Here is a 19,075-nt window from a genome sequence, read left to right on the forward strand (position 1 = left end):
AGAAATAAGTCCAGGCAGGAACCCACAGAACTTTATTTTGTGACACCCTGGAGCCACACTCCTTTCCTGGGGGGCCCAGGGATAGAGGCAAGGGTTGTGATCCTAGGAAGGAGTGCCTGCTGCCTCTACCCTGGAAGCTGCCACCATGATCTCATGATCCGGGCTACACATCGTCCTCAGACACAAGGCAGTAGAAGTCTGTCCGTGCACTGTAGTTCCGAGAGCCGAGGTCAGAGACATCCATTTCATTGCCGTGGCCCTCTCCTATGGAGATCCTGGTTTCATGCAGTGGGGTTGGTGGCTCCCCAAAGACAGGTCCACGGACACCTGCAGGATACCACAAGGCCTGAGGCTGCGAGATCGACAGCCAGTCTTCTACTAGGATCTGTGACCAGAAGGGGTTACTGCATGCTTACCCATCAGTCACAAAGACACTAGAAGCCCTGAAAGTCCCCCCCCCCCAGCCTAGGAGCAAAACACCTCCCTAGAAAGAGGCACCGAGGGCCACTGTCAGTGGAGGTCAAACCTCCTTAGGAGACAGGATCTCTCATTGCCAGAGTCCTCCAAGCCTGAGTCCTTTCCAGGACGCTGGAGCTGTGTTTGACCCCTTGATCTGCAGTGAGCATACCCAGGTCTCCCTCAGGGTCTGGATCCAGCTCTGACTCCATGTCCCGGCCCTGGGCAGCACGTCCTCTCACGATTAGCATGGGATCTTTGTCATCCTGAAGTCGGGTTTGAGGGTCTCCCTCCACCGGCCTGTACTGCACCTTCCGTGGCAGTGCTAGCTGTAGCTCTTTCCAAAAATCAGAGGAAGGAGTCTGGGGGCCAGGTTTGGGCCGTCAGTATAAACACATGGGGATCTACAAACAGGGAAACCTCTAGCCACCCAGGTCCAAATAACACTGCTGGTGGCTGACTTGCAGGTCCCCCAGCCCTCCAGCATCCCAGGCAACCACTCACAACCTCCCTCTCGCCCCTAGCCCTCGCACCACGGAGCCAGGCTTCCAAAGCACCAGGGTCACGAGGTGGCGGTGCTGGCGCAGGAGCCGGAGAGCAGGGTGTATGGGCTCACGCCTCTGGCCCTCAAAGGTGATGAAGATAGGTCTGCGGGTGAGCTCCAGTAGGCGGCACAGTCCCTCCCTGAAAAGACCGGACTGTCAGGAGAGGCAGGATAGGTCTCCAGGTCCCCCACCCCAAGCCAACAGCCCGACGCACCGGAAGCTCTGGCTACACCAGGGCCGGCTTAGGAAGGCGTCTGAAAGAACCACGATGAGACGCCGACAGCGACTCAGGTTCACCAAAAGGTCGGCAGAGGGCTCTGTAGGTAAGGGCGTGGGTGGGCGGGTGAGAGGCGGGGCCAATGACAAGGGCCGGGACTCAGGGAACTGAGTAGGGACCAGGAGGCAGGACATGGGCGGTACCCGCGCGAGGCAAGAGGTCGCGGTCCTCTAGGAAGAGTTTGTATCCCCGACGCCGCTCCAACTGTGGCTTCAGAATAAAATTTACAAATTTGCGGTCCTCTGGGCAGTCGCTATAGGACACGTAGGCATCGTATAACTTCCCATCTGTAGAGAAGCCAGTCAGCAGGGCCAGTTATAGAGGCACTTCTCTGAACATGTCTCTTTCTTTGGTTGACCCCAGTCCTGTGCCCTTCTGAGACACTGCCTTTCCACTGCCCCTGTACACCTACACCCCTCTAGAGCTACAACTCCCTCCACCTAGGACTGAACCAGGCTTGCAGCTAGGCCCTTGGCCGAAACCTGTGCCCTAATCCATGCAGAACCCCACATACCGTTCATCTCCACCTCCCCGTAAGTGTCTTGGTACCAAAGCAGCACGTTCAGCCGACACTTAACATAGAGCAGGGCCACCAGCAGCAGAACCACCAGGACCAGGAGAGAAGCCAGCACTGCAGCCACATGGCCAGCAGGGCCTGCAGACAGGGAGAACCACTACTCCTTTAATGTTAGGACTACAGGAAACCCTTGCCCTCCACCACCTTGAACTCCCTCACCAGCTCGCCAAAGAGTGAAGGAATGGGAGCTGACATTCCAGACAGAACAGGTGAAGGTTCCATAGTCCTCAGCATTGGTCAAGTTGAGCACCAGGACACTGGACACAATCTCTGAGAAGTTGGCGCTGACCCTGGGAAAACCAGGCCAAACCCTCACCTGGGGACCAAGAACATCAGGGGATGCCCAAGTCCCACCTGTCTGAGATTCATCCAGGGAGAGATTGCAGATATGGGCTAAGTGGACAGAATTTGGGCCTGGGTCATGGGGTTCCTTTGGTTACAGGCTTAGCTAGTCAATGAACCATTATAGACTTAGGATTCTATGCCCAGACAGTCTACAAGATACATGAATAAACAAAGACCCAAAGTCAACCCTCTATCTGTGGCCATGGGGATACTTGGCCATGTCAGATTTGCACAGGTAATACATCGCCTTCATTCAGGGTGTTAGAGTTAAGGGTGTAGGTCAGAAAGGTTGGCCACAGGTATATCCCAGTGGTTACTATAATCCTGGATGCCTTCTTACCAGAAGTCCTCATGGAGGCTGAAGTGGCTTCTATTGCCCAATGCCAGACCATCTTTTAGCCACTGCACTGATGGCTGGGGACACTGGGGCCTAGAGAAAACCCAAGCTGTGCAATTCAAAATAACTTCTCTGCCAAGGGCAGGTCCCAAGGCCTGGTCTTCAGATGGGGAAAGGAAATTAGGGACCATGTCACAGACACCTGCAGAAAGAGTGCAAGAGGTCAGCCATGTTGAGATGCCTACTGCCATGCTATCCTCAGATGCTCTAAGATCGAGGGGTAAAAAACAGGCCATGGGCAAGTGGCATCAGTGATCACACTACATCCATCATGAGTCTTACAGCCGAGAGCCTGGGCTTGCATTCTTTCCTCGGCAGTGGGCACTTGTGTTCTTCTGGCCCTCATGTGACAGCCTTGTGCTCAGGGGGAACATTAACAGAAAGGGGAGTGGCTAGAGTCATATCTGAGCTGAGCCAGCCCAGCCAGAGGAGCCCATCTGTTGGTTTATCCCTGCTGGACATGAGTCCAGGCTCCATACTATCCCATCATGGTAGAGCCAACTCCTGCATCCCTTAGCCTGGCTGGCTTCTACTGAAGAGTTACAGGGACTGTGGGTATCAAAGGTTGAAAGAATACACATAGCTTTCTAAGTTCTTCCACAGAGACAGGACAAGCCAGAATCTGGGCTTCCAGGAAACCCGTCTACTGGCCACAGACTGCCCTCCTACTTCTCTGAGGCCGAACTCTTCCCATCTTTAAGTAAAACTGTGACCCTGGCAGGAGGCTGGAGGGGCACATCGCATTACCCCATTTCACAGTCACGCCCCCCCCCAGGACCTCACTGAGATTCCTAGGCTTACTGATTCCTGTATGCCTTATCTGGAGGCCTTGGGAGGGAAGTAGAGGCTTTCATCACTGCCCTGAGTTCAGAACCGACTACTGGAAAGAAGGGGTGAACCTAGGCTTTGCCCTCTGGCCTGTGTCCAAGCACAGAGTTAAGCAGAGAGTGCAATTCGGGGCCAGCCTGACAGGCAGAAAGTGGGGTGGAGACTTTGTCCTGGCCCTCTCTGGCTTGCCTACCTGCCATGGCTCTTCTGGGTCCTCTTCACGGCAGGCCGAACGCTGGTTCCACCCCTGGCACCGCCGTAGCTCCTTAACAGCAGATGGGGTCCACTGCAGTCTGAGAAGGGCTCCTTTCTGTCGATTCAGCCAGACGGACAGGAGGTCCTGGAGGTCAGAGGCTGCCCCCATCCCAGGGGACAAGTTAAACAGGAACAGGATGAGTTAACCAGTAACTGTCAGCCACCAGCAATACTGGCTGCACACCAGAGAGCTTGCCTTGCAACCTTGGCCAGTCTCAGAGTGCTGGGTGAGCTCCCAGATCTCACAAACCCGGAGCAGATTCTGCCTCACACAGTTTAGAAGGGGCAGGCCCATGGACCACCTTCACATGTCCTGTGGCCACTGTGGTGACTCAGGGTCACAGCAGACATGCTCCAAGAAGGATCTGACCTCAGGAGAGAGCAGTTAGCCTCATTCCTGGCTGTCCCCTGTAATGGATGGATTGCTGTATGCAGGTGGGTGCATGAGTGCTTGTCACCTGGCCAGGACCTGGGGATTAAGGGGATATGAGGCATAAGTGAACCCTAATAGTGAGATTATGGATGCAGTCACACATGCACATGTGAATGGACACATCACACCTGTGGACACCCCGAGGCTCATCTGGGCCAGGAGAGGTAAATGGGAACCAGGCTGGTATAGAGGCCACTCTGAAGGGCCTTGGGAACCCCTTCTGGGAACCCTAAACACAGATGATTCCTTCCTAGGGCCCTGGGCCATTCTCAGCCCACAGCAGTTATATACACAGGGGATTCAAAGAGCTCTGGAGGGCCATGAGTGCAGGAAGCTTCCAGGAGCTTTGCTTTAGCAGCCCAGGGCTCTAGGTGATCCCTTTTTCCTGGGTGCCCCAAGTTCATGCAACAAGCACTCATTGAGTTCCTACTCTCCTCCATGTCGCACAGACACGTGGGCCAGCAGGAATATGGGGTCAAGCCCCAAGACCCTGGGCCTGGCCTGCCTCAGATGCCCCTCCTAGACCTAAGGCCACAGAAGCTTTCATGAGAATGAGTCTCTGTCTCCCCTTGTTCTGCACTGGGTAATGCTCAGCCAGAAGTCTCAGGCCTGGGAGCTAGCTTGGCAAGAGGCACATTACTGTCGGGGGCAGTAAGGTAATCCTTCCAGGAACCCTTTGGGGTGAATGGGGAGTCCTACTACAATTCCAGAAGCTGAACTACTCACCAAAGCTACTCAGCTGACCCCCTCAGAGTGACCAGGGGACATACCCGAGCCCAGCAGGTCCTAGAGCCCATCCGGCCATAGCCCTCAACCTCCTGCAGCTCAGAAGACCTTGACCCCTGCTAAGGCAGCCACAGAGACTGCCAGAAGTCAAGATCAAATTTCCAGGATGTGACTCACTGAAGCAACAGGTGTCCTCGCCTGTGCCCCCTTCTCTTTGACATTCTGTGCGTGCATACCTCCTCTCTGGCCCCACTCAGCCACACTGAGTTCACCTTTGCCAATATGCACGCATGGATCTCCTCTACAACTCTGCCTTTCCCACAGGGTTTGGGCTGCATGCACCTCACCTCACAGGCTCGCTCCTAAATACCTCAGGGGCCACAAGTATACCTATGCATCATGCACACACTTACACACACACACACCAGTGTGCTTTCATGCACCTCAGGACCATGGCCCTCTCCTCGGGCAAGCCTACCTTCCAGGGCAGACCACAAGGCCACAGGATCACTCAGAGCAATAGGGAAAACACAGTCACCTGGTTCCGGATCTTTCCTCCAGAAGGGAGATGGCCATTGAGGTCAGTAGCATGCACTTGGGAGCAAATTGTCCCCTCAGCTGGGCCCCAGAGAGGAGCCACAGTATTGTGGCTACCCACAATGCATCACCAAGCTTGGGCGAGGACCCGGCTTTTGTTGATGTGTATTTTAGTCAGAACTTTCCCCCCTTAGTTTCCTGGCCTTGCAGTCACATCCTCTCCTAAACCCAAACCCCACCCAGGTACCCACCCCTTCCCCTGGCGGGGGCGGGCTGTTGACGGTCTTTGCCCCGCCTTGCCTGGCTCTTCCTGTAACTCTGAGTAAGAAGGCCCCTTCCTCCCGGGGCCGCCCTTGTCCCTAAGCACTACATTTGTTCCTGTACTAGGGTGGAAGTGGCTACTCCTGGTGGCAGAGGGTAGGGTGATGTGCAGAGATCCTGGCAAGGAGATCCCCAGCCAGAGTCATCCTTAACACACAAAAGGAAGACAAGCTGGGTAGGAGGCATGCCTCCTAGATTCCGCCGCCCCCCCCCACACACCTTTTGGACACACGGTCTTGCTATGTAGTCTTGGTTGACCTGGAACTGTCTATGTAGACCAGGCTGGCCTGGACGTCAGAGAGCTCCACTTGCCTCTGTCTCTTGAGTGCTGGGATTAAAGGCGTGTGTGTGTGTGTGTGTGTGTGTGTGTGTGTGTGTGTGTGTGTGTCCAGCCTGGTAACGCTGTCATTTTATTATATTCTCATGAGTAGAGAGGAAGAATTATGCTATCTGCCACCCTCCCTGCCCCCAACAACAACAACAATAAAAAGCCCCATCCATGACTCACCTCTGACCTACTGTGGCAAAGGGGATCTCTCAGAAACAGGTGACCAATAATGAAACCTAGGGCATTTTTTCTCTGATCCTTACCCTGTCCACCTACCAGGCAAAAGACTGGGAGGCATGAATAGCTGTGGAGGCTTGGTAGCTCTCAGACATTAGCTTAGGGCTGGCATAAGATAGCAAAGCCCATTTTCTTTCTTTCTTTTTTTAATTAGTTATTTTATTTATTTATATTTCAAATGTTAAGCTGGGTGTGGTGGTGCACGCTTTTAATCCCAGCACTTGGGAGGCAGAAGCAGGAGGATTTCTGAGTGAGACCAGACTGGTCTACAAAGTGAGTTCCAGGACAGCCAGGTATACAGAGAAACCCTGTCTCGAAAACAAAACAAAACAAAACTTCAAATGTTGCCCCCCCCCATTCCCAGTCTTCCCTCTGCAACCCCCATCCCATCTCCCTCCCCTTTGCCTCTAAGAAGGTGCTCCCCCACCCACCCACCTACTCCCACCTCACCCCTCTAGCATACCCCTACACTGGGGCATCCAGCTTCCACAGGACCAAGGGCCTCCCCTCCCATTGATGCCAGATAAGGCCACCCTCTGCTATATATGTAGCTGGAGCCATGGACCCATCCATGTATACTTTTTGGTTGCCTGTTTAGTCCCTGGGAGCTCTGAGTGGTCAGGTTAGTTGATACTGTTTTCTTCCTATGGGGTTACAATACCCTTCGGCTCCTTTATTCCTTCCCTTAACTCTTCCATTGGGGGCCCCAGGCTCAGTCTGATGGTTGACTGTATCTGCATCTTAGTCAGATGCTGGCAGAGCCTCTCAGGTCAGCCATGCTAGGCTCCTGTCTGGGAGCACACCTTAGTATCAGCAATAGTGTTAAGGTTTGGTGTCTGCAGATGAGATGGATCTTAAGGTGGGGCAGTCTCTGGATGGCCTTAGAGACCCTTTTCATGTGCCCCTGGCTCAGCTGTGGGACAGGGGAGAAGATAGCTGGTTTCTCCTATTGCCACCTATGTCTCCTCACCCCCACGCTCCCCACCTCCCACTAGATTGACTTGAGCCTTGGGATTTAGTAGCCGTATTTATAGACTTGAACAAGGGTCTTCTCCAGTTCCTGGCTCTCCCTTCACAATCATAGCTACAGGAGTATGATACTGGAGATCTCCTGTGGCCTTCCTGCCTCTGGTTCAGGCCACCCAGAAGCATCTCCAATCCAGGAGCACGCTCAGTGCAGAAGCAGGCTTCCTTGCCACCTTACCTGACTATGACCTAACCCTGCTCAAGCGCTCCCCATGCCCCCACCCCTCATGGCCTGGCATTCATGATCTCTGGGTGATTGGCTGTGCACTTTTGGCTGGAAAGGCTGAAGGGAACAGATGCCCTTCCTCTACACTTATGGATGTGTTTGCTGCCCGAACGTGGCAAAGCTCAGCAACACACAGAGCATCCAGAGCAGAAGTGAAGAGATAGGTGTCCCTGTCCTGAGGGCAGTGCCCTCAAACATCTTTGCCCCCTAAGAAGTCTGGCAGAATGTTTGAGCTCCTGCACCTAGACGACCTGTCACCCTCTCAGAGTCCCTCTCAGAGTCTTGAGTCAATACTGTTCTCCTTTCCTGTCTGCTAACATCTACCACCCTCTATCCCAGCAGGTCTCAATTCGTGGGGTCAGGATTGACTGGTTTTGGTTTTTTTTGTTTTTTTTAGATTTATTTATTATTATACATAAGTACACTGTAGCTGACTTCAGACACACCAGAAGAAGGTATCAGATCTTATTACGAGTGGTTGTAAGCCACCATGTGGTTGCTAGGATTTGAATTCAGGACCTTCGGGAGAGCAGTCAGTGCTCTTACCTGCTGAGCCATCTCACCAGTCCCAGGATTGTACTTTTACTACAGTTATGAATTCATAACAGTAGCAAAATTACAGTTATGGGGTAGCAATGAAAATAACCTTATGGTTGGGGGTCACCACAACATGGAGAATTGTATTAAAGAGTTGTAGCTTCATAACAGTAGCAACATTAGTTATGAAGTAGCAACAAAAATAACTTTATGACTGGGAGTTGGTTGAGAACCACTGTTCTATTCCATATCCCAGCCTCAGGCCAGTCTTACATAAAAACCCAGATGGCCTCAGATACTTGCCTCTGCAGTCCCTTTGGAGGCACTCCAGGGTCTCAGAATTTAAATCCCAGCCTAGACCCTCGGATCACTCAGCACTGCCTCCTTATTATGAGGTTCCTGGAAGGACCTGGGTGCTTCTCCCTGAGGCACAGTCCCTGAGATATAGGGGCATCGTGTGCTATCCGATGAGTGAGTGTTCTGGAGCTTCGGAGCTCGAAGCCTCAGGCCCGCTCCCCACTCGTGGATCTGTTTTTGTTTTTGTTTTTCTGCCCAGCATCTCGACGCCTGGGTACTGCTCAGCGCAACTCTTGCGCCGCCCCTGTACCTGGTGTGTGTTGGGTCCCCACATACCATTTTTTTTAAAGAAAGGAGTGTGCATAAAAGGTCTCGAGGAGACCAATTCCCCGAGATCATCCAGCTCCTACATCTTGCCCTTGGTCTTCTGTGGGTGGCGCACGACCTGTTTCCCCGGAACCCAACAGGTGAGGCTAGCCGACCTATCAGGCACGCGTGCAGAAGATGGGGACGTGCACGGAGAGCGGAAGCGCGCCGACAGCTAGTCTGGGCGCGCACCGAACGCTGGCGCTCCCAGGAGGCGAAGGCTCTGCTAGGGTCCCCGCGAGCCCGGGTCCCTGCCAGCCTCTCAGTCTGCCCAGGTGTCCTAGAATTGCTCAGGTTTGAGATACGTTTGTGGGAGCCCCTCGCCTGCCTCTACAGGCTTGCACTTAAGTCAAGTGGAAGCTATTGACCATGTTGGGCAGAATGAAAAGAGCAAGGCCAGAGAAGGGGACTGGACGCAGCGCTCGAGCTTCCGGGCTGAGCGGGAAACCCGGCTGGTTCAGAGCTACTTCCTGCGAGACCATGGCCCCAAGGCTCCTCGGAGCCAAGTGCTCCTAGGTCCTCAACCCTAAAACTGGAGCGGCTCCAAGAACCACGACCTCTACTCACCTCCGCGTGTCTGAGTCACGACTGCCACCCACCTGAGACTCGCGCGGAAGCTGACAGTTTACCTGGCCGAGGTGCGCAGCGGCGACAGACCCAGCGGCAGGTGCAGCCCCGCCCCGCAGGCAGGGCGAGGGCGGACCTAGTGTCCCGCTTTAAGCCTGAGGCTAGTGCTGGTGAGTGTCGGGAGTTCAGTCCCCGGATCTTCAAACTTCCAGGCTTAGGGGCAGGGTTTGGTTTGACCAAACCAAACCAACCAGCGCAACCCGCAAAGGGCCACCCTGCTGGCCGTCATGGTGTTTTGCCTCTCCAGCCCGAACTCTTCCTTTTCCTCCAGGAAGTCTTTCTTGATCCACACCCCACTCATAACTGACCTCGTGTCTTTTCTTGCCACTCAAAAACCCAGATATCTGGAAGAACCTTCTTCCATAAGGTGCCCCTCGCTTAGACAATGAGGCAAGCCAAGGAAAACCAGGTGACCCCAGGCTGGTATAGTTCATCCCATCTCAATCTAGCCCAGGGCAGAAATAATCTCTAGAAACTGGATCTACATGATGAGGCTCAGAAATCAATACACACAGGTTTATTTTGTTTGTAAAAAGTTTTGCCGGCTGTAAGGATCCAGGTTAATTGGGAGGGAGGGGACCCAGAAGTTAGTCTCTAGGCTTTCCACAAAGCAGGAGGCCACAGAGCAGGGTATGAGGCTCAGAAGCCAGGAGGTCCGTGGAATTTAGGCTAATTTTACTGCGTGGGGGTTTTATGAGCAGCCTGCAATTCTATAGGTACTAGAGTCATTCAAGAGTTTCAAGTCAGGTCTGTACTAATCTGAACCATAGGAAAGTTAAAGCAAATCCCACAGACACATCTGTGCTGTTCATAAATACCCTAAATATACATGGAATCTCAATGATCCCTACATATACAAGTCTCCCGTGATTAACATATATACATGGGCTTCATAGGATGCCTATATACACCTACATATATTCTAGGCCCTTCTATGACCTTCATGTATTAACATATATGTAGACCATCCAGGATCCTACATATACATGGGCCATTTTACAGCCTCCCTCAACGCATACATACACATTGTTATGAATAGGGGCAAGCTGTAGAGGTGAGGACTTCTTCCTAGTCCAGGCTCCTGGAAAGTGGCATTTCTCCACCTGCCCCAGGTCGTCTATACATCCGTGCTCCTGGAACTGAAGCTACAGGAAGGATAGGGTTGGTATGGGTCCAAGGCCAGGCCTGTCCCCAGGCATAGACCTGCCCCAGCCAGGTGAGCCTCTGCATCGCTACCCCATTCTGCGGCGAATTCTCTCGTACTTCTCCTGCAGAACCTCATTCTTCACTTTCTGGGGCACATCAGGCACATACCACGCAGCAATGAGTTTGATGCACAGGGCAAAGTGCTGCAGGCAATAGGGAGAGCGGCCCAGCAAGGTCAGTGGCGAGGAAGAATCTTTAGGATGTGGGGGCTAGGAAAGAGGAATAAGAGCGCTACCGCTCCTTGGGCTCACTCACAATTTACCCACCTCAAAGAGGATAACAAAGGTCAGTCGGATTGCCAAAATGAACCAGAACTGCTCAGACAAGTTGTAGTCATGGTCATTTCGATAGTCCCGGTACCTGGAGTAGGGAAATACCTAAGGTCAGGAATCAGGAGTTTAGAGGCCATTTACGGGGGATGAGAGGTTCCAAACCTGCACACAGTCACATTTTCTTGGCCTTCCATCCTGCCGTGGTCCTCGAAGTGTTTGGTGTAGAAGACAGACAGGCTATGGTTGACATAGTTTGTGAGGCAGCTAAAGAGAGAAAAGTGTGGTGTTTGCTTGGCCTGAGACCCTTACTCAGAAGTCTCCCGCACCTAGAGGGTAGTAGGGGGCAAGCCACCCTAGGCCTCCTCCATTCTCCTTCACCAGAAAAGTCCCCACTATCTAAGCACAAGACTACACCCTGGGAGAGTGAAAGGAGGCTGAGGAGTCTTCAGGATGCTATCAACGGTCTGCCCTAGCAGGCTGGAAGAATACTTCTAGGGTTGACCTAAAGAGCCCAGTCTTCAGGTGCAGTGGGAGCTAGACATTTCTGCTTTGCCTTCCCATGCCAGAAACAGGACAGCGATGTAAAACGTAGCAAGAGAGGCATTTAGGTACTGCCTGCTCAACACCAACTTCCCTTCCAACAAGGGTTCATCAGTTATTCCCAGAATCCAGCCACGTAGACAGTACAAGGAGTCAAGTCCCAGCCTCAGTACAGCCAGCCCCCGGTAGGTCCGGCAGCACCCACTTATACCCAGGAGAACCCCAGGTCTGGGCTCCAAGGGCTTAACTGGAAGGGTCAGTTCAGTGCCTTACTCCCCTGTGAAGGTCTGATTCGTTCGGCATGGGCCGTAGTGGTACTTGTAGACTACCCTGGGGATGAACTCAGAGGTGAAGGCGATGACCATTCCGTTGGCAATGACCGCCAGCACTCCAATGGTCTCCAGCACCTGCAGCCAGGTCCCTGAATGACAGCAGTGGAATGAAGCAGCCAGCCCTGATCATTGGTAGTCTCCTGCCCTAAAAGCTTGGAGCCTGAGTGATTAAGGAGCCTCGTGTTATCTCTGTTCATGGCCCCAGTGCAGCCATGGGGGAGCTAAGTTATGTGCTCAGAAATCCCCAGCTAAGGCAGACGTAGTATGGTTGAACCCTCTTCTCCCAGACTTGATTGGTAAAGGATTCAGGCTTCCCCATCCTCACCTTCTTCCTGGAACTTTTCAACAGGTTGTTTATCTCCTGGACCCCACCCAAGTGGGAATTCCTGAACCCTGCCTCAGGACTGAGGCTCTCCCTGATGCTTCTCCTCATATCTAGCATCTAAGCCATCCATTTCCCTGACGTCTGTCATTCTCACTATGGAAAGTCAGGATGACTGAGGCCTTGGGCTCTCTGATCCACCATACCTTCTCTCCCATGCGATCAAACTCCTGCTCTTCCATAAGATCCCCTTGGAGGCTGCAAGCTCTCCAGCCACACGCTGGAGGCTCATGGGAGATCCTTGTCAGGTGAGTTCTAGCCTGCCTTTTTCTAGGGGTTGAGCCCACAAGGCTTAGTTACCATATCTGAAAACCTAAGGACCATCTCTAGAGTAATGGGAGGGGCTGCAATTATTACAAGTTGCTTCAACGTGGCCTGGCCTGGACTGGTGAAAAGCCCGGGATTGGAAGTTGCTCTTCCCAGCGCCCTGGCTGCTCTCCTCCACTGTACAATGTGTGTGTGCTCTGACCTATGTCCTTAGCCTTGCGAGGAACCAGGCGCCGCTGTAGTCTGACCATCTTGATGGCATCTAGGCGGATTTCCACAAGGTTGCTGAAGAGCGCCAACAGGGGTGCAAGCGGGAAAGCAGCCACAAAGATGGTGGTGAAGCCGTACTGGATCACTGCAGGGTGAAAATGTCACCATGTATCCAGTACAGCCACCCACTCTTCACCCTGCACACCCACCCCATCTGCCCAGCCCACGAAGCGCCACACACTCATCTCCATGAACTCATCAAACAGGCTGAAGGTGTTGATGGGATTCATGTAGTAGTTACGCTGCCACTCCTTCAGTTCTGGGTCTTCGGACATGTGACCATGTTTGGAAGCCCGCATTAAGCGCCATTTATGGGCCAACAACCTGTGGGCACCAAGAATGTGGGGAACATACAGAAAGACTGCAGGGCACTGGGGACGGGCACTGCGGGAGGCTGGAGTGGGATGGAAAGAGGTCCTCACGGGCACAGGTACTCAACACAGTTGCTCAGAGTTTGCTTCAGGCCCATGATGATGGCCATCTGGATAAACAGGTCCATCATGCAGCCACTGAGATGGCACTGTGGGACCAACACGAAAGTCAGGGATGGGGCTTGAGGGAGGAGGGGAATTCAAGAACTGGGCAGTGAGGTCCCAGGACAGACTGACCTCCTCCAGCTTCCACAGGCCAGCCAGGCGCGTGGATTTCCCAGGGTGACCATTGATCCTAGGGAGAAAAATCAAGGCCTGTGAGGAAAATGGACAGCACCCTGATCTTGTGACCATGGGAAGGTAGAGTAACAGTGTGATGGTTTGAATGAGAATGCCTACCCACTCCCAGTAGGCGCATATATGTGAATACTGTGTCCTTAGTTGGGGGAAAGATTTGGGAAGGATTAGGAGGTATGGCTTTGTTGAAAGAGATTAGGCTCCTTTTCACCCCGCCCCCTTCTCTCTGCCTCATGGTTGTAGATCAAGATGTGAGCTCTCAACTGTTCCTTCACTCCACCATCATGGACTCTAATCCTCTGAAACCAGGGGTCAAATTAAGCACTTCCGGTTATACGTTGCCATGGTTACGCTGTTTTATCAATAGAAGAGTAACTAAAGCAGAAGATAGTACCAGGCAGTGAACTACTGCTGAAAAAAAGACCTGACTGTGTTGTTTTTGGAGAAATGTGGAAGGCTTTGGGACTTCGGACTAGATAAGTGGTTGAATGCTGTGGGTCCAGCTTAATGGGCCATCCTAGTCTTCCTAGGAGCTTGGACAAATTGCCAGGAATGACTTCCAAGGACAGTCTAGGGACTCCGTATCTCCGAACTTGCTGGGAGATGTGGGGGGAAGGCAGGGTTGGTAGGAAGTTTGTGACTAACTGGTAATGTTTAAATGCCTTAGGACATTTACATATGTAAATAAAGCAGCAATTATTTTCTTCAAAGAGAACAAAAAGGTGTACATTGACTGCACCAAAAATGGTTCATTTAAATAGGGAAGGCGAGAGGATATTCATGTAGCTTCTTCATGAATTGCAGCACCCCATAAAAGGTGAGGAGAGTATGATACACTGGACAGAGCCACCAGGATGTTTCCATGGAAAAGGTCAGTCTGGGGCTGGAGAGATGGCTCAGTGGTTAAGAGCACTGACTGCTCTTCCAGAGGTCCTGAGTTCAATTCCCAGCAACCACATAGTGTCTCACAACCATCTGTAATGGGATTTGATGCCCTCTTCTGGTATGTCTGAGGACAGCAACAGTGTACTCACACATATAAATAAATAAATCTTTAAAAAAAAAAAATCAGTCTGATTGCTGACATAGCAAAGCTACCTAAGTAGTAGGTAAACACGTACAAACAACAGGACCCACCACGCCGGCTCATGTTACTTCTAAGGCTGAGGGTCACAAAGGGTGTTCTATATTGAGTTTCTAAGTATTCTAGGCATGTCATGCTTATGGAAGGGCCATGCTAATCTTGTGTGTATTGTTCCAATTTTAGTACACGTGCTGCTGAAGGGGGAACTTTTTCTTTTTAATGCAGGGTCTTAGGCTGACCAAAGGCTCACTCCAATTATTGAGTTCTGAAATTACAAGGGAATGCCACCACATCAAGAGGTCACCACATGGGCTGAAGAGATGGCTCAGTGGTTAAGAGCACTGACTGCTCTTCTGAAGGTCCTGAGTTCAAATCCCAGTAACCACATGGTGGCTCACAACCATCTGTAATGAAATCTGATGTCCTCTTCTGGTGTGTCTGAAGACAGCTACAGTGTACTTAGATATAATAATAAATAAATCTTTAAAAAAAAAAAAAAAAAAAAAAAGAGGCCACCACATACAAGATGCACTCTCTTCAGCCAAGCTACATCGCCAGCATCAAGATCTGGCCACTTTTTTTTTTTTTTAATTTATATTTACTTACTTATTTAGGTTTTTTGAGACAGAGTCTCTCTATTTAGTCTTGGCTTTCCTGGAGCTCAACATGTAGACCAGGCTGGCTTCTGTCAGCTCAGTGTTAGGATTAAAGGTGTGTGCCACCATGCCTGCCTAAGATCTGGCCACTTTTTAAAAAGTTTATTTATTTATTTGTTTGTCTATTTATTTTAATTTAATATGAGTGCTCTGCTGCATTCATTCATTCATTCATTCATTTTATTATGTATGAGTGCTCTGCTGTGTGTACACCTGCACACCAGAAGAGGGTATTGAATCCCTTTCTAGATGGTCACCAGTCATCATGTGGGTACTGAGAATTGAACTCAGGACCTTTGGAAGAGCAGCCATCTCTCCAGGCCCAAGTCTGGACACTTTTTTTTTTTAGTTTTTTAAGACAGGGTTTCTCTGTGTAGTCCTGGCTGTCCTGGAACTTACTTTGTAGACTAGGCTGGCCTCGAACTCAGATATCCACCTGCCTCTGCCTCCCGAGNGCTGGGATTAAAGGCATGAGCCACCACCGCCCAGCAAGTCTGGGCACTTTTAAAGGCAAGAAACACAAGACAGGAGGGCTGAGCCTGAAGAAGCTGGGGGCTGGGTGGAGAGCAGACTTCTGGGGCTGGGGAGCATACCTTCCCAGAATGAAGGCAATGTAGATGAGAGAGGAGAAGTGGGCGAAGAACTGCAGGATGAAGAACTTGACAGTGAACTTTCTCTCTTGCTCTGAGAAGGTCCCAGGTTCCTCTGGAATGAGACATGGCCATCTTGTATGTCTTAGACCAGTGGGACAGCATGACCTACACTCTCAAGTGAGGGGCCCCAGAAGAGCAGGAAGCTCCCACCCCATGTTTGATCACAGCCCTGTAACTCTCAGCCCAGAGTCCTCCCAGTTCCCAGAGAGGCTAGCCTCTTCTCACCAAATTTACAAAGCTTCAGGGCTACACATTTGTTGACCTGAGGGGAGAAGGAACCAAGTGGGACTCACCTAGGACTTCAGTGGGGCCCCCCAGGGCCTCCCCTGCCTGATCCTTACCTTAGTCATGATGACAATGATTATATAATGTACCACTGCCCCAGTCACCACCACAGCGGTGGTCACCTGCTGCTCCATGAGGCTGCTGAAGAGGGCGCCAGCCAGCACACGGTAGACAACCAGCGCATGAGCCAGGCCAATCATTAAACAGATCTGCAAAGGGTTGGGGTTGGGCGTGAGGAGTAGGGATAACTGGGTCTCTAGCCCTTACCACAGCTCCCGGAAGTACCATGAACAGGGACAGGATCAGGATAATGGTGCTGCTCAGGTAGGAGTGATGGTGGTCGCTCAACTTATACTTCGGAGAGTTGATGAGCTCAAGGGCCATCTCTTCCTAGGGAGGTCACCAGACACACCTCAGACACAACGATTCAGGTATGGGCCACGTGGGACATTGGAAGCAAGCAGACTTGATGCTGCTGTCCCTGCCTTACCTCTTCCTCATCCCATTCATACAGTTTCCAGCTCTGGACCTCACGGGCACGCTTTCGCTTCCAGATCTCCAGGAAGACCGTAGCTGCGGTGAGCACAGAGAAATGTCACAGGATACCTGGGCCGAGCCAGGGTAGCTGAAGAGCTCAGGTTGGTTGGAGTCCCAGAGTCCTCCAGGGATGCCCAGAAGCAACTCACCCCACAGTGCCATGAAGATGGCAAATAGCACGGTGCCCTCGTTGTCAAAGAGATGAGTGAGCTGGGGAGAGGAACAGAAGGGCTTCATGCTAAGTTTCCTACCGTGTCCCCTGGTGGGAAGGAAGAACCTGGCTCTCGGGAGCATCCAGCTGCCTTATCTTCCGCACTTCTTGTCTATGCCCAGGGAAGACTCCAGTAGCATCTAACCTTTGCGAAAGTGCACATCTCTGAGAGTCGCTGGTATCTGCGACTGTGGTCGCCAAGAGGGCACATGAAGATGTCATCGGCACTACAGATCTCCTTGCTGTGAGTGTGAAGACAAGACTGGCGACTCTGAGATCCAGAACCCATCCGGGCTCCCACCTCCATACCTGGCCCACAATGAGACTGCAGGTCTCAGGCCCCAACCCACCTGATCTGGCTGGAATCAAACAGGGCGAAGCCGCTCAGAAAGACGATGAGGCCCACCACAGCAGCAGGCACCAGCATGTAGGTGTACCAGCCAAGCCAGGTGAAGTACAGAGCCACCTTTTCGCCAAAGTATTCCCTGTGGGAAAGCTTCCCCATCAAGGCCACCCTCCCCATTGGCCTCAGTACCTGGTAGGGTATGGGCATATGAGGAGAAGGGGGAGGGGGAGGGGAAGGTACTGCTAGCATCAGTGTAAGTGGGGACCGTATCTGTCAGTCAGGACTGGATTGGCTGGGCCACAGGTTATCTGTTTTGAACACAGATGTGTCTGTGAGCTGCTTGGTATGGTGTTACCTGATTTTACCAATTGGCTGTGGCTTGAACATGTGTCTCCACTGAGCCCATATATTCTTCAGGTTTTGTTCTCCCTGGGCCCCGGAAACAGACAACGAGAGCGAGAGCTTGGCTTCCTACCTCAGATCCCCACCCTCAGGCCCACCCTGAGCTGGTCTGCCCCTCACCTTGTGCAGAAGAAACATGGTCTCAAAAACCCCATCCTTCACCAGGTCCTCAAAGGTGTCTAGGGTTACAGGGAGCCTCAGTCAGAGAGCAATGGAGGGCGGGGGAATCCAGCCTGAGGCAGCTCCCTCCTCAGCCACCTGCCCATCTGAGCTCACCACCAGGTTTTATCTTGTTGTTCACGACAAAGCTCACAATTCGGATTCTGAAACCCAAGAATCTAAGGATCAGGATGGCCCCATGATAGCCTAGGGAACCTTGCTCCTAAAGGCCCTGTTCTCTACACATCCAGGCCCTCTCTGTTCTAGGAGAGGCACCCCACCACAACCAACCAGAATCCAGAGTCCATAAATCACCCTGAAAACCTGCTCAGGTCAAATGTGCCTGGCCTCCACATTTGGGTCTCGTTCTCAACTCAGGCTTCCACATCTCTCCCAGATTCAGGGGTTAGAGCCCCCGCCTCTGACCACACTTCCCTGCGCATGCTGAGTGTTGATGTGCACAAACTTGTTTACATGGCTATGAGTCATCCTGCTTAGGTGGAACTGATGCTCAGAGGTTACAGTAACTTGACTGAGGCCATACAGGCATTCGTGCAGCCAGAGTCAGATCTAGTTTAAGTGCCTGAGATAGTCATCTTGTGACCACAGGGACATCCCTCCACAAGTCTGTCTTGTTTTGCCCCCATCAAGGTGTCTGAAGGTACGTATATGCTTGGCTCAGGGAATGGCACTATTAGGAGGTGTGGCCTTGTTGGAGTAGGTGTGTCACTGTGGGTGTGGGCTTTAAGACCCTTGTCCTAGCTGCCTGGAAGCCAGTCTTCTATCAACCTTCAGAACAAGAGGTGGACCTCTCAGCTCCTCTGCCTGGATGCTGCCATGCTCCCACTTTGATGATAATGGATGGAACTTCTGAACCTGTAAGCCAGCCCCAATTAAATGTCCTTATTAGAGTTGCCTTGGTCATGGTCTCTGTTCACAGCGGTAAACCTCTAATGAAGACAGTATCTCTACTCTTCTGATTTCCCCTCATTCCTCCCTAATACCAAAAAATTCTGTGTTCACAGGACTCTGTTGCCTGATACCCAGTTTCCTGTCTATCCTTTGCTAGAGTCAACTAGCCAGGCCCCCAGAACGCTATTCCTAGACCTGGGAAAGTGACACAGAAGGACCAGATGGGGTTGTATGAGTATTTGTGGAGGAGCAGGTAACTGAGGACATAGGAGGCTCTCCCTGTCAGATATCAAGGACCAGATGTCCAGAGAGGAGTGTCTAGGCTGATGAGGAAGGCTCTGTGGAAGATAAAGACCTCAGAGTCCAGAAGCAGTGACTAATGACTTTGATTCTGGATCTCCAGGAAAACTGTGATAAAGAGTTCTCACAGGATGTCAATAAGTCTCAATATTACTATTACAAAATGGAGGGCTGGTGAGATGGCTCAGTGGGTAAGAGCACCCGACTGCTCTTCCAAAGGCCCAGAGTTCAAATCCCAGCAACCACATGGTG

At 51.9% G+C, this 19,075-nt stretch overlaps 2 protein-coding genes and 1 non-coding gene across 8 annotated transcripts in view; all 3 read right to left on the reverse strand.

Moving 5' to 3' along the window:
• Window positions 1–15: 15 nt before the first annotated feature.
• Sigirr (single Ig and TIR domain containing) lies at window positions 16–9,400 on the reverse strand. 5 transcript variants are annotated; one of them, XM_021213982.2, is made up of 10 exons: window positions 9,282–9,400; window positions 3,619–3,779; window positions 2,541–2,739; window positions 2,015–2,145; window positions 1,793–1,933; window positions 1,422–1,565; window positions 1,216–1,318; window positions 990–1,140; window positions 629–818; window positions 16–327 (listed from the first exon to the last, which is right to left on the reverse strand). In XM_021213982.2, exons 2-10 carry the CDS (start codon window positions 3,623–3,625, stop codon window positions 164–166), a joined length of 1,230 nt encoding a protein of 409 aa, XP_021069641.1. In that variant the 5' UTR covers window positions 3,626–3,779; window positions 9,282–9,400; the 3' UTR covers window positions 16–163. The 5 variants fall into 5 exon arrangements, with proteins under 5 accessions (XP_021069641.1, XP_021069634.1, XP_029391540.1 ...); XM_021213975.2 differs by having other exon boundaries at window positions 3,619–4,149; XM_029535680.1 differs by lacking the exon at window positions 9,282–9,400 and adding an exon at window positions 5,378–5,559.
• A 471-nt stretch (window positions 9,401–9,871) lies between these two features.
• Ano9 (anoctamin 9) overlaps window positions 9,872–19,075 on the reverse strand; it is an 18,850-nt gene continuing 9,646 nt past the window's right edge. Inside the window, exons 5-24 of one of the 2 annotated variants that reach the window (XM_021207312.2) lie at window positions 17,729–17,775; window positions 17,573–17,631; window positions 17,406–17,479; window positions 17,055–17,189; window positions 16,850–16,946; window positions 16,643–16,703; window positions 16,447–16,529; window positions 16,242–16,346; window positions 16,013–16,165; window positions 15,897–15,933; window positions 15,612–15,723; window positions 13,219–13,276; window positions 13,033–13,130; window positions 12,792–12,934; window positions 12,543–12,695; window positions 11,633–11,780; window positions 10,982–11,083; window positions 10,814–10,907; window positions 10,578–10,690; window positions 9,872–10,486 (exon numbers count right to left, since the gene is read on the reverse strand). In XM_021207312.2, coding sequence (XP_021062971.1) covers window positions 10,459–10,486; window positions 10,578–10,690; window positions 10,814–10,907; window positions 10,982–11,083; window positions 11,633–11,780; window positions 12,543–12,695; window positions 12,792–12,934; window positions 13,033–13,130; window positions 13,219–13,276; window positions 15,612–15,723; window positions 15,897–15,933; window positions 16,013–16,165; window positions 16,242–16,346; window positions 16,447–16,529; window positions 16,643–16,703; window positions 16,850–16,946; window positions 17,055–17,189; window positions 17,406–17,479; window positions 17,573–17,631; window positions 17,729–17,775 — 1,900 coding nt within the window. In that variant the 3' untranslated portion in view covers window positions 9,872–10,458. Of the gene's footprint in view, window positions 10,487–10,577; window positions 10,691–10,813; window positions 10,908–10,981; window positions 11,084–11,632; window positions 11,781–12,542; window positions 12,696–12,791; window positions 12,935–13,032; window positions 13,131–13,218; window positions 13,277–15,611; window positions 15,724–15,896; window positions 15,934–16,012; window positions 16,166–16,241; window positions 16,347–16,446; window positions 16,530–16,642; window positions 16,704–16,849; window positions 16,947–17,054; window positions 17,190–17,405; window positions 17,480–17,572; window positions 17,632–17,728; window positions 17,776–19,075 lie in introns of those variants that run through there. The other variant, XR_003844656.1, reaches the window with a different exon arrangement.
• On the reverse strand, window positions 14,461–14,569 carry LOC115062782. The gene has a single exon (XR_003842712.1). It is a non-coding gene; the product is annotated as a U6 spliceosomal RNA (small nuclear RNA).

The sequence above is a fragment of the Mus pahari genome, chromosome 1, assembly GCF_900095145.1.
Source record: "Mus pahari chromosome 1, PAHARI_EIJ_v1.1, whole genome shotgun sequence".
NCBI lineage: Eukaryota > Metazoa > Chordata > Mammalia > Rodentia > Muridae > Mus > Mus pahari.